At 45.2% G+C, this 20500-nt stretch overlaps 2 protein-coding genes across 5 annotated transcripts in view; one reads left to right on the forward strand and one right to left on the reverse strand.

Moving 5' to 3' along the window:
* PI4KA (phosphatidylinositol 4-kinase alpha) overlaps positions 1-10525 on the reverse strand; it is a 111506-nt gene extending 100981 nt beyond the window's left edge. Inside the window, exon 1 of one of the 2 annotated variants that reach the window (XM_030292318.1) lies at positions 10340-10525. In XM_030292318.1, coding sequence (XP_030148178.1) covers positions 10340-10513 — 174 coding nt within the window. In that variant the 5' untranslated portion in view covers positions 10514-10525. Of the gene's footprint in view, positions 1-8965; positions 9091-10339 lie in introns of those variants that run through there. The other variant, XM_030292320.1, reaches the window with a different exon arrangement.
* Positions 10526-10782: 257 nt separating this feature from the next.
* Positions 10783-20500, forward strand: part of SNAP29 (synaptosome associated protein 29) — a 41662-nt gene continuing 31944 nt past the window's right edge. For 2 of the 3 annotated variants that reach the window (XR_003963929.2, XM_030292339.2), the window contains exons 1-2: positions 10783-11224; positions 19970-20166. Coding sequence is in view for 2 of the 3 variants with exons in the window: in XM_030292339.2 (XP_030148199.1) it covers positions 10988-11224; positions 19970-20166 (434 nt within the window). In the remaining variant the exon portion in view is untranslated. The remainder of the gene's footprint in view (positions 11225-19969; positions 20167-20500) is intronic. The other variant, XM_030292338.2, reaches the window with a different exon arrangement.

Consider the following 20500-nt stretch of genomic DNA (forward strand, 5'->3'; position numbering starts at 1 on the left):
TTGTATTTCCTTCTGTAAAACGTGGACAAAACAGCAAGTGTGTGTATATATATAAATCCACAGAATCTTGCTAATGTCTTAAAATTATGCCAAGGGACGCCTGGGTGGCTTAGTCGGTTGAGCGTCCGACTTTGGCTCAGGTCATGATCTCACAGCTCATGAGTTCGAGCCCCGTCTCGGGCTCTGTGCTGACAGGTTGGAGCCTGGAGCCTGCTTTGGATTCTGTGTCTCCCTCTCTCTCTGCCCCTAACCCACTCACATCCTATCTCTGTCTCTCTCAAAAATAAATAAACATTAAAAAAATAATAAAATAAAATAAAATAAAATAAAAATAAAACTATGCCAATATTGATAAGTCTTCTCCCCCAAGTCTCAGTTTTCTCAAATGTAAAAGGATGACCAGATAGTTTTTTTGCAATGTCTGCTCTAGCAATAAAATCTTGTGATCCAAGAACTTCTACCTGTGGCCATGAGAGATTAATAGGATCTGGATTTACCTTCCTGCATTAAAACAACTAGGAAAATGGACAAATACATGAAACCACTGATTTCATACACTGGACAAGGAGCACAGGACTATAATACCTGAGAGGCAGAGGAAACAAAGTGAGCCCTATGACTGCCTGGTTTTCTGCCAAAAGACATATCTCAGACCACAGAACAGGAAAGGACATCCCAGTCATGCAGGTCTAAGTGGAGGAGATAGAAGTAAGAATACAGGAAGTCTAAAGCAGCTGGAAATTCTGAAGAGGAGAGAGCTAAACAAAAAAATCTCCAGAAATCATAGCAAGAGTTCCCTTGAATTTTTGATGAATACTAACACACACTAGTATAGGTGATATTCCAGGAAGTTGGAAAAGAACAACCAGGGAACTGCGTACTGAATAGTTCCCAGAGTTCATATATAGCCGAGAAGAGTCTGAGTTACTCCCAGCCAGAGTGGAAAGCCCTCAAAGCATTCAGTAGAAACCTCAAAAGGGCCATACCTTACCAGTGGAGTTAAACTATCCCTGTAGCAAAAGCTATTATAGACCTGCCCTAGCAAAGTTTTAAATTAGCTTTGTAAAATTAGCTTTGTAGCTTTCCTGTTTCTGTGGTCTGAGATATGTCTTTTGGCAGAAAACCAGGCAGTCATAGGGCTCACTTTGTTTCTTCCGTCTCTCAGGTATTATAGTCCTGTGTTCCTTGTCAGTGTATGAAATCAGTGGTTTCATATATTTGTCCATTTTCCTAGTTGTTTTATGGCAGGAAGGTAAATCCAGATCATTATTCGCTCAGAAAAAGCATCTGAAAAAATTCCACACTTCTTCATGATAAAAACACTCAACAAACTAGAAATAGAACTTCCTCAACTTGAAAAAGGGCATCTATAAAACACTCAGAACTAACATCATATTCAATGGTAAAAGGCTGAAAGTTGCCCCCGAACAGGAACAAAATAAAGATGTCCACTCTCACCACTTCTATCCAGTATTGTCCTGGGGGTTCTAGCCAGGACAATTAGATACGAAAATGAAATAAAAGGCATTCAGATTGGAAAAAAAAAAAAAAAAAGTAAAACTATATTTGCAGATGACATAATCTTATATAAAGAAAAAACTAAAAACATATTAAAACTAAAAAACAAGTGTAGCAAGGTTGCAGGATACAAGATCAACATACAAAAATCAATTGCAAATAGAGTTTCAGTTTTACAAGATGAAAGAGTTCTGAAGGTGGATGGTGGTGATGGTAGTAAAACATTATGAATGTATTCACAAAAACCATTTACTTTTGCTTCCTGGCACTTGTTAGCGTTTTCAATTGTACTTACTTGTAATTTTTTGTTTAATGCTTGTCTATCTCCATGCCAAACTCCATGACAGAAAAACAATGTCTACTCATTCAATCCCTCTAATAGGTCCCTTCAAGGCCTGGCACACAGCAGGCACTCAAAGACTGAATGAATGAATGAACAAACGAACGAATAAACAAATGTCACCATCGTTTGCTTTTATAACAGTACATATAGCCTTGGCTGGCCTAAATCTAGGCTTCCAGACCAGCTTTACACACAGAAGTATTCAGGAAAAGAGAACAGCTTCAGCAGCAAAGATAGAGCCTCTCAGAACTAAGTCAATAAATGCAAGTGAGATCTGAGGATTTTTGCCTCAACCATGTATTTTATCACATAAACATAAATAGTGTTCTGACTGGCTTGGCAATGTTCACAAAAGGCCAAGCCTTTTCCCAAAATTCCAAGATACATGAAAGAAGCAAATACAAAAACAAATAAATATATAAATAATGAGGACAATGAAGTGCACAGATAAATTTCAGCAATTTAAATCAAAGATAGGAATAGCTGCTGGTGGAAAGGACTGAAGGCAACCACATCCCCCACTAGGTACAAACTGCAAACACAGACGGCAGAAAAGAAAATCTGCAGTAAGGAGTAAGAAATAGAACATTCTTGCTCTCTTGGGGAGTAAACAACTAGTGACATGTCAATTCCAAGACTCCCTAAGGGCATCAATATAAACAATATGGTCATAATAATCTTCTTAATGCACATTACTCTTGGCCCTGAAATATTGAAGGGCTCTTCCCTGTCTCATCAATTCAATACAAACTCTTGAGTCTGGGACTACATATGAAGCCATCTGCTTTCTTCTCCACTTTCATTTCCATTCTCTAAATATACTATATTTCTGGGGCACTGGGTGTCTCAGTTGGTTAAGCATCCGACTTCAGCTCAGGTCACAATCTCACAGTTTGTGGGTTCAAGCCCCACATCAGGATCTCTGCTATCAGTGTAGAGCCTGCTTCAGATCCTCTGTCCCCTTCTCTCTCTCTCTCTGCCCCTCCCCTATTCTTATGTGCTTTCTCTCAAAAATGAACATTTAACATAAACATTTTAGGGGCGCCTGGGTGGCTCAGTCGGTTGAGCGTCCGACTTCGGCTCAGGTCATGATCTCGCGGATCTGTGAGTTTGAGCCCCGCATAGGGATCTGTGCTGACAGCTCAGAGGCTGGAGCCTGCTTTGGATTCTGTGTCTCCCTCTCTCTCTGCCCCTCCCCCACTCATGCTCTGTCTCTCTGTCAAAAATAAAACAAACAAAAAAAATTTTAAATAAACATTTTAAAAAACTAAAAAAAATACTCTATTTCTTTTTTTTTTTTTAACGTTTATTTATTATTGAGAGACAGACACAGAGCATAAGGAGGGGAAGAGCTGAGAGATGGAGAGACACAGAATCTGAAGCAGGCTCCAGGCCCTGAGCTGTCAGCACAGAGCCCGATGTGGGGCTCAAACTCACAAACCACAAGATCATGACCTGAGCCAAAGCCAGACGCTTAACCGATTGAGCCACCCAGGTGCCCCCCAAAATACTCTATTTCTACTGAACCCTATTACTGCTGTTCCTCATTTTCTTCTGTGCTTTGCTTTCTTCTATCTGAAATGACCTTCCCTTACCAACTACTCTTGGCCTTTACAAATGCCCATTCCCAGGCCTTCCATATTTAAAATCTCTGCCGAAAGTAACCTCCCAGCAAGTGCCCATGATGCTGTCATTTTCTTAGAGCATGTTTCACTTTTTTGCCTTCTAAATTTCCACATACCTGCCAAGACTCATGGAGAGTTCTTTGGGGGCCTGAAGAAAAAATTATCTGTACTTCCCATTCCCATGCCAACAAAGTGCAAAACAGCTAAATATCTTCACAGAGGAGTTTTATTGAAAAGCCATATGGTCCACCATCAGCTCCTTTCTGGACAACTGGCCAGCCCCCACCTATGACTACTTCTACTTGTTATAAATTATTTGAGGGTTAGGATTGTGTGCACACCTAGACCCAACTGTCAAAAGAAAAAAGATACCCAGAGCAGGCACAGCTAGAAGTCAGTACCCAAGCAACAATACCCTGAATTCAAGTTTCCACATAGCAGAAAACAAGAGCACAATGTCACACCATCATTTCTGTTTCATGGCTTTTTGGTTAATTCGTAAAATATCATTATCTTAGAATCAAAAGAATAAGGTCCCCTTTTATGCTTGCAGAGTTAGCAGGAAAAAGTAAACAAAATCCAACAACAGTGAAGCTATAAACATGCATGAGGTCTCTTGCTAATGCTATCTACCATAACTAAGTACAATCCTTTGAAAACAGTTGGGCAGTAAACATCAAGACCTATCCACATTTAACACAAGAATGTAATTCAAAATTAGACAAAATTCTAAGTGTATAAATGCACAATTTTACAAGGGAAAAACTAGACAGCCTAAACAGAGAAATCGTTAATTTTGATCTGTCGATAGAAAATATGACATGCAGCCATTAAAATAATAAATATGGACTATTTTTGAAAAAAGCAATAAAGTGGAGTGCCTGGGTGGCTCAGATGGTTAAGCGTCTGGCTCAGCTTATGATTTCACAGTTCTTCAGTTCGAGCCCCGCTTCAGGCTCTGTGTCTCCCTCTCTCTCTGCCCCTCCCCTGCTCATGCTCTCTCTCTCAAAAATAAACATTAAAAAAAAATTAAAAGAAAAAAAGAAAAAAGCGGGGCACCCGGGTGGCTCAGTCGGTTAAGCGTCCGACTTCGGCTCAGGTCATGATCTCGTGGTTTGTGAGCTCAAGCCCCACATTGGGCTCTGTGCTGACAGCTCAGAGCCTGCAGCCTGCTTCGAATTCTGTGTCTCCCTTTCTCTCTGCCCCTCCCCTGCTCATTCTCTGTCTCTGTCTCTCAAAAATAAATGTTAAAAAAATTTTTTTTTAAATAAAAAGCAATAAAGTGAATATAGCTAAAGACTAAAAAGGAGGCCTAAGAAATTAAAAAGCTAAAGGGTTAGTGTTATGGGCTGAATTATGTCCCCCTAAAATTCATATACTGAAGTCCTCATCTCAGGCACCTCAGAATGTGACTGTTAATTTGGAACTAGGGCCTTTATTAACACAAGGTGATTAGGGTGGGCCACTCCTATCAATCTGGCTGGTGTTCTTATAAAAAGAGATTAGGATACAGACAGGTACAAAGGGAAGACTATGCGAAGACACCAAAAGACAGCCACCTACATGCCAAAAAGAAAGGCTTCAAAAGAAACCTTCATCTTGGATGTCTAGCCTCCAGAACAGTGAAAAAATAAATTTCAGTTGTTTAAATCAATGTGGTACTACTATGTTATGGCAGCCCTAGCAAACTAGTATAGTTAATGTGGCATGATTACAGGTAAAGACTTTTTCTTCTTCCAATTTCTTCTTAAAATATTTTACAGCTGGTTTAACAATAGTTCTAACATCATGAATTCCCTCTACTGATGCTAATTTTCTCTTCTCTTATCCTATACATGGTTGTTTTGAACATAACTTCACAAAGGAAAGGGAGCGAGGATAGAAATTTTCAGCTTCATGATGCTGAAAAAATGCCAATACCATGATTTTTACTCCATGGCAAACCACTCTAAAGGAGTGGGTAACTATGAACTCCAGAAAGCCCAGTGTCCTGAGCATGAGGACATACATTCCTCCAAACAGAGATAAGAATTAACCAGCTCATCTTCTGGAGCACAACTGTCCACCAGGGAGGGGTCTGGCCTGTCCCTAATGCTGCAGTGCTATTTAAACACCACACTGAGTTAGCTAAGACACCTCCAGATTCTGGCAGTCTAACTGAAGAAAAGAGAGGCTATTTTAGGACATGGAAAAAGATTCTGATCAAAGCCTCCTGAGGGTGGGAAGAGAGATGGAAGGGCAAGGAATGCTGCCTACTTTTCAGCTCTGCTGGGAACTCTCCATGTCCCAGGGTTCGGGTCCATTAGTATGATACAGGCCAGGTAAGAAAAGGCAGGAACAGCTCACCCATATCCTGGATACGAGGAGTACAACCAGGCAGATCCAGACAGAAGCTTCTTGGCAGGGGTGGCTTAATAACATTCTTAAGACAGATGAGAAAGAGGAAAGCAGAGCAAGACTAGCAGGCAAAAAGAAATCAGAGAGAGGGAGACTGGAAGCCAACCGTACATGGAGAGTCCAGTGTAGACAAGACTCTCTTCTTGTCTATTTTGTTCCTCCCACCTTTCTCCCAAAGGGAGATGGCTGAGGACTGCATGGGACGTGATCCCTCTAGGACACAGATGGTGTCCTCAGAGGCAACCTGCAATCCTGAGAGTGGGCCTCAGGGCTATGGCTCCAGTCTTAGGCGCAGCCTAGCAGCAAAAGGTCAAAGCTTAGATATGGATAAGAGAATAGGCACCCAGGAGTCTTGGGTTTGACTATCTGAATATGGCAGGAGTCTGGTCACCAGACCTGCATTACAACAGTAGCTAGGGGGACTTGCAGCAAGTCTGACTTGATGCTGATCACCTGGGCAACCTCATTAAAACTGTTTCTTGGGGGGTGGGAGGGAGGGGAGGGTGGGTGATGGGTATTGAGGAGGGCACCTTTTGGGGTGAGCACTGGGTGTTGTATGGAAACCAATTTGTCAATAAATTTCATATATATAAAAAAAAAAAAAACAACTGTTTCTTATTGGGGCACCTAGGTGGCTCAGTCAGTTGAGCGTCTGACTTCAGTTCAGGTCATGATCTTGCAGTTTGTGGATTCGAGCCCCATGTTGGGCTCTGTGCTGACAGCTCAGAACCTGGAGCCTACTTTGGATTCTGTGTCACCGCCTCTCTCGCTCTCTGCCCCTCCCCTGCTTGCTCTCTGTGTCTCCCAAAAATAAAATAAAAACATTAAAAAAAAAACTGTTTCTTATTGACCTGGCCTACCGAGCACATATTAATTAACAGTAGATGCTCAACAAATGTTTTCTGAATGAAACAGTGAATTAAATAATTAAAAGAGAAGTAAAATCTACTTAGTAGCAATAGGCTAGGTTTCACAGCCTAGACTTGATGTAGGTGAGTGGGGTGAATAAACACCACTGTGGCATGTAGATAGACAAAGATAAGGAAAGTTATGTCATTAATGTGCCCCAAGTGCCACAAAACTATGTCAGGGCTGCCTGAATTACCAATGTCTAAAGTGAGATGTCAGGTCTAACTCATAAAACTTAGCCTTCCTCAGCTCAACCCTATCTGACCAAGACCCATTAAGTCCTCTGCCTTCTCTTGGGCGGGGGGGAGAAAAAAAACAGAAACAAAAAAATGAGAGAGGTTTTTCAACATTCATCTCCCCACTTAAGTCCCCACCTTCATTATCCTGGTGGGTACTGAGAAATTCCTTTACTCTTAAGAACCTCAAGAAGATTTCCCTAGGAACACTGAAGGCTTATTGTCCATTGGTTTAAAGTCGTGGAATGTAGTAAGCAGCCATATGTTATAGGACTAAACAGTAACAACGACCCTCAGCACAATCAAGTCTTAAGATCCTAGATAAGAAAAGAAGAATCTACATATATGTGATGGAATCAGCCACCTACAGAAGCCTTCTCTAAGAAAGAAGTTATTTCAAGGTCCCCAAGACCACTCACACATATATAATCGTACTCGTAGCTAAATTTTATTACAGTAAATTATATTACAGTGAATTTATCAGCAAGAGAAAAGGGCAGGTGGAATCTGGAGAAAACTGTGCATGGGCTTCTTCATGTTCTCTCCTTCCTGTAAAGGTATACACTAAGCATGCTCCCTTCTACAGCAGCAAACAATGTAGTGACCTGTGTGCTACATCTGTACCTAGGGAAGTCTAACAGAGACACAGCAGCCAAGGTTTTTATTGATAGACACAGGCACTGTCTGCCTAGCAACCATTAAAATCCCTAATTCCAAGAAAGAAAGCAGGTGTTCAATATAAATCACATTAATTGTACGAAGAGTCTAGGCACAGTGAACCACTCTTATCAATTAGGAAATGGAGGGAACAGTTCAAGTGCTAAGTTCCCAGATGTGAACCCAGGACCGACCTTGCAAGCAATCCCTTCTGAAGCCTCAGGCTTGCTCAGTTAACTCTTTTCAGATTTGTAAATGTTGCCAATGAGAATGAAGTACCTCCCAAACTAAGAGATGGTATTGGGGAGCTGACAATCTAAAAACTGCATTTTTTTAAAATGTTTATTTATTTATTTTTTTTTTGGGGGGGGGGAGCACATGGGAGGAGCAGGAGAGAGGAAAGACAGAATTCCAAGCAGATCCCATGATGTCAGTACAGAACCCAATGCAGGGCTTGAACCCATGAACCGTGAGATCATGACCTGAGCCAAAACCAAGAGTCAGACACTTAACCAACTGAGCTTCCCAGGCATCCCTAAAAGCTGTATTAATTAGTTATAAAATATATTGTAATTTTGATGACTGAAGCAGTTACTATAAAATACAAAGCTAACAGCGTTGTAATTACAGAATGTTCTTGTAATTATCCAAAAAGGCCGAAGAAGGCCAGTTGAGCTTAAGGTGCATTTCTCAGAATTACTGAGTGAGAATAGGTCCCCTGCTAGAATTGCAGGACTGGGCTTTTTGTTTTTTTGGTTTTTTTGATTCTTATGTTTATTTCTTTTTGAGAGAGAGAGAGAGAGAGAGAGAGAGAGAGAGAGAGACAGAGTATCCAGAGCAGGATTCACGCTGCCAGTGCAAAGCCCAATGTGGGGCTCGAACCCACGAGCCATAAGATCATAACCTGAACAGGTCGGATGCTCAACTGATGAGCCACCCAGGCGCCCCTGCAGGACTGTCTTCTTAAAGATCACCCACTCCCCTGCAATCTCTTCTATCTTCTTCAAGTCCAGCAAGCAAACTTCTGGTAGGATTTTTGGTCCTCCTACCAAGAAGAGAATGTGCTGACTAGCTGGCATGAATTTTATTTGATAAGCCAGCACCGTGGTCCATTAGTCAGGCTCATCCAATGATAACAGTTCTTAATCATTAGGTATCCATGTGCCTGCCTTTATTTGTGTCATTTTGTTGATCCTCATAATAAACTCATAAACTCTTAGCTAATACTGTCCTTATATTTTGAAAAGAAACCAAAGGATCATACCGGGGAACTGACCTACCCAGAGTCACACTCATGTAAGCAAACGATACAGGATTCAAATTCAGGTAGTCCTATCTCTAGAACTCATATTCTTTCCATTTTATTGAATTCCTCCTTCAGTCAGAAGTCAGGTTGGCATCAGTCTCCCAGGACCTGCTCACCCTGCGGGTAAGTGAGAAATCAGGTTTAAGAACCCACAAAGCCAAGGAAGGAGTAGGTCACTATGACAGAGTGCCTAACACAGCATTTCAACTTCACCACTCACCAGAGCCACAAAACGACTCTGAACAGCAGCAGGCAGGTCTCCAGTCTCCCTACTCTTAGACAACAGATCTCTTTCCATCTGTCAGGAAGATGTGTGAAAAAAGAATCCCATCCCTTCAGTGCTAATACACTTTAATGAGTCTCATCACACCATGGGGAGGAGGGGGGGAAGAAAGCTGACATTTACTGTTCACCTATTCTGCCCAGGCACTTTATGCTTTGAACTCATTTACTCCTCAAGAACCACTTCATTTCACACATAAGGAAACAGGCTCTGAGAATTGAAGTAACTAGCCCAAGAGGACAAACAGTGACAGTGCGGGGACCAAACAGGTCTGACTCTGATATCTCTGTTCCTTCCAACATCTGAGCCACACCTTTGAGTCGCCTTTCACCTTTCTCCCAAGGAAAAGATACCCCCAGCATAAGTTGTTCTTTCTCCTCTGAAGGAATCCTGGGTTCAGTTCTCTATGACAGTTCATTACCCCTTCCTGGCCACTGTCCCTTCACACACCATCTTTTACCCAGTCTAACGCTCCCTCTAGACTTCACGGAAAAACAATGCGCGGATTTGCATTTTAGAAAGCACTTTCAGATTTAGAAAGCACTTTCAGATTTACCATTCCACTTGCCCTTCACAATGATGTGAAGTGGGGAAAGCAGGTGAAAGCAACTCCATTTTATGAGAAAGAAATCTCTCCAAGGTCACGGAATAAAAAGCAGAGGAAGTCGGGAGCAGAGCCCCAGGTTTTGACCCTGGTCGTTTGCTCTTCCTACTGCTTCTCACTGCCTGCCGCCCCTGCCTCTGCGATGTCACAAGGTGCCCCCTCGGCTCAAACCCCAAACCCTGGCCAGTAGCTCACGTCCCTCGTCCGCCACCCACCCGCAACGTCCCTACCTGCCCAGCCCACTCCCTGCCCAAGTCCCTCCACTCTCCTCTCTTCACCAGCGCTCTTCACCAGGCCCATGGGCCTCCTCACCCCGCCGGCTCCCTCCCATCACATATCCCCTCCAGTCACAGGAAGCTCAAGACCCCCTCTCGATCTCCCATAGACCCTCGCCCCGCCCCCTCGCTTCGCCACCCTAGACCGCTCTCCTGTCAGCTCGCGGCCCAGGCGTCCAAGGCTACCTTCTCCAACGATGCCGGTCTCTGCACCGCCAGGGAGCGGGCCAATGATAGGACCGTATTGAAATAGAAGCCCCGTGAAGCGCCGGAGCCGGAGCCAGAGCTGCTGCCGCCGCCGCCGCCGCCGCCTCCTCCTCCTCCTCCTCCTCCTCCCCGGGCCACGGCCGCCGCCATCATCGCGCGCGCGGCGGCGGTGCCGGCTGGCCTCCCGCACCCGCCTGCGAGCGACAGAACTCACGACGCAGGCGCGGCGGTATCCGGATTCCCCGCCACGTGACCTCTGTTGTCGACACTGGGTGGGGCGTGGCCGTGGGGCGATCCCACCGCTGGAGGGGAGAGACAAACCGAGGGGTAGGCTGAGGTCGCGCACACAGGGCGTGGTCCCCCCCAAGCCGCCGGGCAAGATGGTCAGCTCCGGAGGCGGGGCCTCCCTCGCAAGGCCGGCGGAAGGAGCTCGCTCCGCAACCGTGGGGTGGAGGGGCGTAGAACTTCTCTGGACCTCGGGCCGCGGAGACTAGGGGCTGCAGAGCGGTGGGTGCTTCCCGAGGGCCTCGGGAGGGCGGCCTGGACCCCTGCGGGCCTGCAAAAGCCGTTCCTCGCCTTGGCCACGCACCTCCCTTTCCTGCCCAGACCGAGACGAGCGGCGGCACCATGTCGGCCTACCCCAAAAGCTACAACCCATTCGACGACGACGCAGAGGATGAGGGCTCCCGGCCGGCCCCGTGGAAGGACGACCATGACCTCCCCGATGGACTCGGCGCGCCCACCGACAGGCAGCAGTACCTGCGGCAGGAGGTGATGCGCAGGGCAGAAGCCACGGCCGCCAGCACCAACAGGTCCCTGTCCCTCATGTACGAGTCCGAGAGGATAGGCGTCGCCTCTTCCGAGGTGAGTCTTTGGCAGGGCTGGGCGGCCCTACCAGTCTGAATTGTCACACGGGGTCAAGAAACGTTCACTTTGCAAAGAGGTGTGTATCTTGAGTGCTTGAAAGAGGCAGTTTGCCCCCAGTAATCTTCCATAGTTATTAGCAGAGCTCGGGTTAAGGAAATGGATTTTCTGTTTCTTTTATATAATTTCCTGCCCTTCACCCATCCCTGAATGGCTGAAGTGACCCATGAGACCCTGAGTGACCCAGAATGGGCGAAGATTGTGCGTGGTGTGTGAAGCGTCAGCAAATGGGACTTGAGTTCTTTCCTGTCACTGACCACTTCTCCACTTCGCCAGTAGAGATGATGAAGTCTGTCTGGACAATTGCTGAGTAAGCCATAATCCAAGTTTGGTCGAGTCTAGGGCCTTGCCTTTACTTCCCAAATCCAGATGAAGATGCCCTAGGTAGTGTATGGTTTGTGACAGTCCATTGCTCCAATTCACCTTTGTCAATTCTTCTTTCCACCCATAGAAGATTTCAGGGACCCTAAGTGAGAATGGTTCTTCCTTAGGCTCCACATTTTCTCCTTAGCCTACTAATGAAATGGTTTTGTTGGAGCATTTGGGTTTTGTTTTGTTTTGTTTGTTTTGTTTTTTTAAGTTCTTAAAAATGTAATAGTAGATCACTGGTATATGAGCTGAGATTAATTTTAAGCATTTGTAGTTGTTGTTGTTGTTGTTGTTTTTCCCATGACCTGAGCCAAAATCAAGAGTCAGTCATTCAACCAACTGAGCCACCCAAGCACCCCATTAAGCACTTGTAGCTTTGAAACTTAAGTGCTGGAAGCTAAAATGTTGTCTTCCTCTGTGGGTCTCTGTGACTCTTTTCTCTGGCAAAGTTTATTCTGACCTGATTACTTACAGTGTTGGGCAGTTTGAGGTGTGTTGATTAATTTCTCAAATAGTCATCTGGGTCATTTCTCCATTGCCACTTTGTTGGTTATTTTCCTTCCCTGCTTCTCCCTATTACAGTATCTCTCATTGGCCCATCTTCCTGTCTTTGGTCTCCTTAAGGAAATTTAGGTGTAGTTTTTATATCTCATATCTACTAGATTCCTGTGTTTGAGTTTAAATGAAAAATGTTGACTAAGATTTGGGAAGATTGCCTAAGGTCTTAGGGCCCTACTAGAGGAATTACTTAATTGCGGGTCCCAGGTCCAAGGAAGCCAAGTAAGAACTGTGTGAAGGGACATCTCTGAAAACGGTGAGAACAAATGAAATAGGAAATCAGAATAATAACAAATCATGGCAAAGGATAAACTTGAATCTGGTATTTAAGACTACGATTTAGACAGGAGTGAGGAGGGGGAGAAAGAAGAGCAAGAGGGATGTTCCTAGGGCAGAGAGGAGCAATGCAAAGGCACCAGCCCACCACCAAAGCTCCTGGGCTCCAGTAGGGAAGTGATGCACAGGTTGCATTCAAGGAAAGAGCCCAGAGGAGGCAGCCTAGGAGCCTTCATGGTCAGAGGAAAGTCTTTTCTTCAGAGGGAAGGAGAATCACGAACATAATAGAGATGAGTGGTTTCACATGGATCGTGGTGACACCGCCCCCCCCCCATGCTGCCCCTAAAGGTCCTTCTCTTTGTGTAAAGGGGACTGTGAGAACAGAGGCAGAGTGGCACCTCAGGCTTGTGAGGCTTGGACTGAGCCAAGTTGGCATTGCTCTGAGAGGTACATTATGATCATGACTGGGTAGGTGACAGACAGGCACTGTCATCAGTATGGTGACACTGAATTTTTCCAGGATTGAGTCAGTTCTTAATTATCAGAGGCCTTGGGAGGCTGGAATGGTCAGCTCCCCCCTCCCCACCCCACTCTGTACTCTCCAGACTGCCTTTGAATCACTCTTTGATTCCAGTCAGAATGGGAATGGGGCTGGGGCTGGTAAGCTCTTCCTGCCACTGAGTGTACATTGTGGCTCCCAGCCGACCCAAGTCACCTGCTAACCTCCCAACATAGAGCCCCTGTGCTGAGCCATGCCAAAACATGATAGGTTCTTATAGAGGATTAAGAGTTTGCAAATATTAGGTTGGGAAGACATCATCCCAGGTTGGCTGAAGTAGGAAAATTACTGAGTCTGGTCAGCTCTAGAGAAGGAGAGCTGCCCTCCTCCTATGAAACCTGACAAGGTTTGTTTCTCACAAGGAGTCTAGCCACAGGTCATGACCACCAGGGGCCAGAATTAGAGCAGAGCAGGTTGTACTCAACTGGCCTGGTAGGCACAGTCCAGAACCATAGAGAGGCTCGTAGGCCACTCAGCAATTCTTCTGTGTTGCAGGCATAATTTATTTATTCTTTTCTTTATGGTTTAGCTGTTATGAAGCAATATCCAGTCACATAGTTTAAAATTTAGAACACACAGAAGACTGAAATTTCCTCCGACTCCTCTGCCCCCACAGCCACCAGTTACTATCAATTCCTTCAGTGTCCTTGTGGAGGTATTCTATCTCTAGAGACATATCTATAGTCCTTTCCATTTATTTATTTATTTATTTATTTATTTATTTATTTATTTATTTATTTATTTATTTTGAGAGAGATGTGGGAGGGGCAGAGAGGGAGGGAGAGAGAGAGAGAGAGAGAGAGAGAGAGAGAGAGAGAGAGAATCCAAGGCAGGCTCCACACTGTCAGCACAGAGCCCGATGTAAGGCTCGGACTCACCAACTGTGAGATCATGACCTGAACTAAAACCAAAAGTCAGATGCTCAACCGACTGAGCCACCCAGGCACCCCACTTTTTTTTTTTTTTTTAATAATTTTGACTTAAGCAGACACATTCTGTATATTTTAGTCTGTGTGTTTCTTAATAGGCTTGGAGGTTATTCCCCAGCTATCTATAATGCACTGCTCTTTTTTTTTTTTCAAATAGCTGTTTCATATTCTACTGAATGAATGACTTGTATTTATGTAGCCAGTCCCATAGTGATAGCCATTTGGGTTGTTTGCACCTTTGGGCAAGCCTGTGGAGACATGCCTGCCCAGGGTGTTCCTTGTTCCCTCTGGCAGCTGAGCATGCTCCTGTGTAGTTTTGTGAAACCTGGGATCTCATTTCAGGGGAGTCCAGCAATAAACGTTAGACCAGAGCCTGAAGGCTGGCGCAGTAACATCAATGGAATGGAAGTGGTGTTTGGTAGGCCATCACACAACCATGTAGGCATGGCTGACCACTTGCCTGACTGGCAGACCTGAGTGTTTAACCCCTCCAGAGGTCAAGCATGTGGCTGAAAGCCCCCATCATAAATCACATTGTTAGCATAAACTATTAGGCCTACCCTAAGGACTCAGGTAAATAAAGATACTTTTATTGGGGCAATCTAAGGGCAGGGAGCCAGGCAAGGCCTTTCTTTAGAACATGCAGGGTGTAGACAGCGCAGGCCTGCTGAGTTAGTCCTTTAGTGTGGGCCCCCAGTCAGCCTGCACACATGCGGTGGGGAGCACCAGCGTCTCCACCTTTGCCCTTGGATTTTCATACAATCTAAGACTAGGTTTGTGTTTTCATATCCACTCTATAGTACTGCAGTAAGACGGGGCCCCACTTTGAGCATGTTCCATGCTCATGTGTCCCCACCAGCTCTTGTGTATGTGTGTGTTCCACTGGAAAGGAAGTGACATAATGGAGATGAATTTCAAGTTTCTAGATTCAGCTTACTGATTCCAGATTGATTTCCACCTACTTATCATTCAATATCTGAGTTTATTTTTTCTTTTTTTAATGTTTATTTATTTTCAAGGTGGGGGAGGGGCAGAGAGAGGGGGACGGAGTAGCCAAAGTGGGCTTTGTGTTGACAGCAGAGAGCCTGGTGTGGGGCTCGATCTCATGAACTACAAGATCGTGACCTGAGCTGAAGTTGGATGCTCAACTGACTGAGCCACCCAGGTGCCCCCTGAGTTGTTGGTTGTTTTTTTTTTTAAGTTTATTTATTTATTTTGAGAGAGAGGTGAGGGAGGGGCAGAGAGAGAGAATTCCAAGCAGGCTCTGCACTGTCAGCACAGAACCCAGTGCAGGGCTCAGTCTCATGAACCATGAGATCGTGATCTGAGCCAAAATGAAGAGTTGGACGTTCAACCAACTAAGCTACCCAGCTGCCCCTCGATACCAGAGTTTAATTACAAGTTCAATACAAGGACCTTAGTACTGATATTTTCCCTCAGAACCTCAGGACCTGACCTGGTCAGGAGGACAACTAGACCCGACTGACCTTATGAGATGCATCAGCTATGAATTGCATTTGGGATCTAGTGGTCACTGCTGCCCTCTGTGATGCCTGCTGGGTCCTGCCTGGCATCCCTCCTACTCCCTCACCTCATGCTCACATTTCTCCTCCTCTCTCAGCTCCCCCAGCTGGCCCTGCTGCTCTGGGCTTCCCCACTGCCCAGAATCTCTTGCCACATCCCAACCCTTTGCCTCCCTAACTTCAACTTTCAGTTTCCCCTTCAATGTTGCTTCATCAGACAGCCTCCCTAACCACCCACACCCCCCTTAAGTCAGGCAAGGAGTCACTGTGAGGGGCCTACCCTGGCAGAGCGGCCATCATGTGTGTGTAGGATAGCTTTCTTTCTGCCTACCCCGAGAGACTGTAAGCTTGCTTTCTCTGGTTTCTCAGCACTGCAGTGTCGTCAACCAATGAAAAGTCAAAGTGAACTTGACTCTGTGCCCTCCACCAAGACTGTAAGCTCTGTCAGGGCAGAGATCTGGGGCTGATTAGTTCACCCCTGAATCCCTAGCACCTGGAACTGTGGCTGGCAGAGAGTAATATCTGTTGGTGGATATCTTGCAGGACCCCTGTCTGTGTGTGTTTTCTATCAGCAAGGATTGTGTGACGTGTTCACACCCTCACAGCTGGGACATAACCCATCTGGCAAGAAGTTGCCTCATATAGGACAGAGTATGCCCTCACAGGGTCTTCAGCTGTCTTTTGCTTCCTCTTGCTGTATCAGGAATCCCTGTTTGACAAGAGCCACAAACCAAAGGGGAAATTGAGACATCCCCTGTCTCTGTGCTGTCCCTCAGCATAGTACCATTGGCCCAACCAGATCTTTTCTCAGACCATTTTCTTTTTCTAGTTTAACTTTAAAAAACTCCTTTTGGTTGGGAATGCAAACTGGTGCAGCCACTCTGGAAAAACAGTACGGAAGTTCCTCAAAAAATTAAAAATAGAACTACCCTACGATCCAGCAATTGCACTACTAGGTATTTATTCGAGGGATACAGGTGTGCTGTTTCAAAGGGGCACACTCACCCCAATGTTTATAGCAGTGCTGCTGACAATAGCCAAAATATGGAAAGAGCCCAAATGTCCATCGATGGATGAATGGTTGAAGAAGATGTGGTATATATATACAATGGAGTATTACTCAGCAATCAAAAAGAATGAAATCTTGCCATTTGCAACTACATGGATGGAACTGGAGAATATTATGCTAAGCGAAATTAGTCAGAGAAAGACAAGTATCATATGACTTCACTCATATGAGGAATTTAAGATACAAAACAGATGAACATAAGGGAAGGGAAACAAAAATAATATAAAAACAGGGAGGATGACAAAACATAAGAGACTCTTAAATACAGAAAACAAACTGAGGGTTGCTGGAGGGGTTCTGGGAAGAGGAATGGGTTAAATGGGTAAGGGGCATTAAGGAAGACACTTGTTGGGATGAGCACTGGGTATTTTGCATAGGGGATGAATCATTGGAATCTACTTCTGAAATCATTGTTGCACTATATGCTAACCAACTTGGATATAAATTTAAAAATAAATTAATAAAAAAGAGAAAACTCCTATTGGAGCTCAGGGCTGGGGAGGAGGGTGGATCGCCTGTAATGCTGACATCTGAGCTTTGCATGCATACCCTTTACACTGAGGCCATTCTCTTAAGCTCCGCCCCCTCCCCCCATAGCCACCCTTGTCTCTCGATGACCTCCATTCTCAAAGGGAGCAATGATGATAGGACATGGCCTCCCTTTTAGGGGATAGGAGGATGTCTGGAGACTGGAGTGTTTGAGGCCTGCCTTCATAATGGCTGGTGCGGGGTCTACCTAGCTCATCCTTTCTGTCCTGGCATTCCTGATATTGCTCTGCCAAGCCCTTCTTTCTCTTTAGTTAGAACTAGGTCATAAGCACTTGGAGCCTGGTCCTTTCCTCGGCCTCAGGAGGAGTTTAGCAGAAGTTCCTCCTCTCCTGGCCTCCTGATCAGAAGATCACCTTTGGTGAACACCAGCTTCCAGTTCACAGACACTTCCAGAGACCAGAATAGCTCTCACTTCACTGGCCTTCCAGCCTCACAGCAAGACAGGCCACCTCATGGATTTCTCTTCACTTCGATCATAACATCTAAGTAAGACATTTGGTTTCCTTACCAAGTCAGCACAGTGGCACAGACTCGGAGTTTTTGAGAGACTGTGTCAGCTGTGAACAGAAGGAAATAAGGTCTCACTGTGAACTGGGGAAGATTTTGTCAGCTGTTGGTCACTGCTGCCACTCTCCAAATTGAGGTCGGGAGGCTGAGGCGAGAGGGCAAGTGGTTGGCAGGCCAAGGACCTGCCTCCTAGTACAACAGAGTCCTGACCAGCACTCCCACCCCCAGTTGCCAGGCCACCTCCTGGCACATGCTTTATCTTCTGCAGTGGGAAAAATAGGCTAGTGGGACTGGACTATGAGCAATACATCAATTCAAAAAACCTGTGAATGCTGGAGAAAACCATTTCTATCCTAATTTACATCTCTGCCTTATTCCAGAAAAGACTTACCTTAGAATGGACAGAAGTTGGGGCACCTGGGTGGTAGTCAAGTATCTGATACTTGGTTTTGGCTCAGGTCAGGATCTCACATGAATTTGAGCCCCACATTGGACTCTGTGCTGATGGCTCAGAGCCTGCTTGGGATTCTCTCTCTCCTTCTCTCTGCCCCGCTGCTCACTCTCTCCCTCTCTCAAGGTAAATAAAAAAATAAAAAGAACAGACAGAAGCTAACAATACTGAGGTGTTGGAAGAAGGAGAGACTCTAGATAAATTAGCTGCTCTGGGGGTTTTTTGTTTTTTGTTGTTTTTTATTCTTTCTAAAAATGAGCCCTCATAAGATTTGACCACAGTCCAGAAAAGAGTTTTCCTTTTGCTTAAAAAAAAAAAATCTGATGGTTTCTTCAGACATGTTTCATGAGCTGGTGAAAAATAAATGTTCAAAGCTGTAAAGCTTAGAAGTTATAAGTTTATTTCCAACAAGAGTTCAGTTCCAACTGCCTAAAGCTTAGAAGTTATATGTTTATTTCCAACAGGAGTTCAGTTCCAACTGCCTGCATGGCTCAGTCGGTTAAGCGTCCAACTTTGGCTCAGTTCATGATCTCATGGTTCATGGGTTTGAGCCCTGCATTGGGTTCTGTGCTGACAGCTCAGAGCCTGCAGCCTGCTTTGGATTCTGTGTCTCCCTCTTTCTCTGCCCCTCTCCCACTCCCCACTCTGTCTATCAAAAATGAATAAATGTTAAAAAAAATTTGCTCAGGACTCTGTTTTTAGGTATTAAGAGAGAAATCTCTTAGGATTACCTGCCATAGCTAATATAACTGCTGAACCAGGGTTAAAAGAGGGCAGGGGCTGCCTCAGGAAGTAAATAAAACAGGGAAAGTTTGAGAGTCTTCTGGCTGGAAAGGCAGATCACAGAGAAAACATGGCTGGAATGGCCTGAAATAGAGGCCAAAGCAAGTTTGGCACAAAGAAAGGAAGGTGTTAGTGTTGCTGAGGTGGTGAGTTCACATCCACCACCAGAATCATATCAGCTCTTGAGGAATATGGTCCAGGCTCTCCCTGTGGCCACAGAGTGTCATTCACTTATCGTTTGGCAGTCCTGCAGCAAGCTGCTACTCTGGGTGAGACATTGGGGACCCAGTGAAAAAGTGGGTCCCTGTCTCATGGAGCTTGCATGCTGTAAAGAAAACTAAGGTAGGTTGAGGGTATAGAGAGGTGGGTTGAGGATAGAAGTTCTACTTTAGAGAAGATGTTCAGGGAAACTTCTCTGAGGAATGGCCTCTGAGCAGAGACCTGAATTAAATGAATAGAGCCATACCAGTATCTGGATGAAGACCATTACAGGGAAAGAAAGTAGCATGTAAAAGGCCCTGGGGCAGAGTCACATTTGTTTTAAGTTTTGAAGCTGAAACTGTGGATAAGTTGGAATCAGATAATAACAGGGCCCAGAAAGGACCCAGAACCTAGCCTGTGAAATAATTTTAAGACATGGCCAGGGCCAGGTGACTCCAGTGTCCCAGTAGAAATCCCATATGTGAAAAGGGGGCGTATAAGAGCCATAGGCCAATGGCAGGGCCAGGTCAAAGCCTGTAAAGTTACAGGGTTATTGGGGCCAGGAAAGGGGGAGGGCTAGAAAGTGTGCTGCCCGTCCAGGCCCTGCACTCTGGCCCCTGCCAGCACCCTTCATCCATGTTAACATGGTCCTGTGAGCCAGCATTATATGGGCAGGAGGGAAAAAGAACTCAGGAGCAAATATGAAAGAAAGCAGGTAGAGGCAGGACAGGGAAGGGCAGAAAAAGGAATGTGTTGTCGGAAAGGATAACGTGCTCTTCACAGATGACCGCGTCTGTGCCTATATGTGCTCACTGAGGGTTTGTGACAAACCTGCTGTGTGTGGTCCTCTGCAGAGAGGGGAAAATTACAAAATGGTATAATATAATGCCATCACCTCTTGTTTTCCCCAGGAGCTCGTCCGTCAGCGAGGCGTCTTAGAACGCACAGAGAAGATGGTGGACAAGATGGATCAAGATTTGAAGACCAGCCAGAAGCACATTAACAGCATTAAGAGCATGTTTGGGGGGCTTGTCAATTACTTCAAATCCAAACCAACAGAGACACCACCAGAGCAGAATGGACCCCTCACCCCCCAGGCCAGTAGCAGGTGAGTGGATCTTTAGCCATCCCGATATGAAGCAGCTGAAAGTGGGGTTTAGTGCAAATAGTCAAGATTTCCAAGCCACTTCTAGTGCCTTAAAGGGATCCAAGGTCTTGGTAAGTTACCAATTGTGAGGCATTTGTCTTCACACACTTTGAATTTTTTTAAGTTTATTTCTTTTTGAGAGAGAGAGAGCACAAGCAGGGGAGGAGCAGAGAGAGAAGAAGACACAGAATCTGAAGCAGGCTCCAGGCTCTGAGCTGTGAGCACAGATCCCAAAGCAGGGCTCAAACTCATGGACTGTGAGAACATGACCCAAGCCGAAGTTGGCTGCTTAACC

Source organism: Lynx canadensis, chromosome D3, assembly GCF_007474595.2.
Source record: "Lynx canadensis isolate LIC74 chromosome D3, mLynCan4.pri.v2, whole genome shotgun sequence".
Classification (NCBI taxonomy): Eukaryota; Metazoa; Chordata; class Mammalia; order Carnivora; family Felidae; genus Lynx; species Lynx canadensis.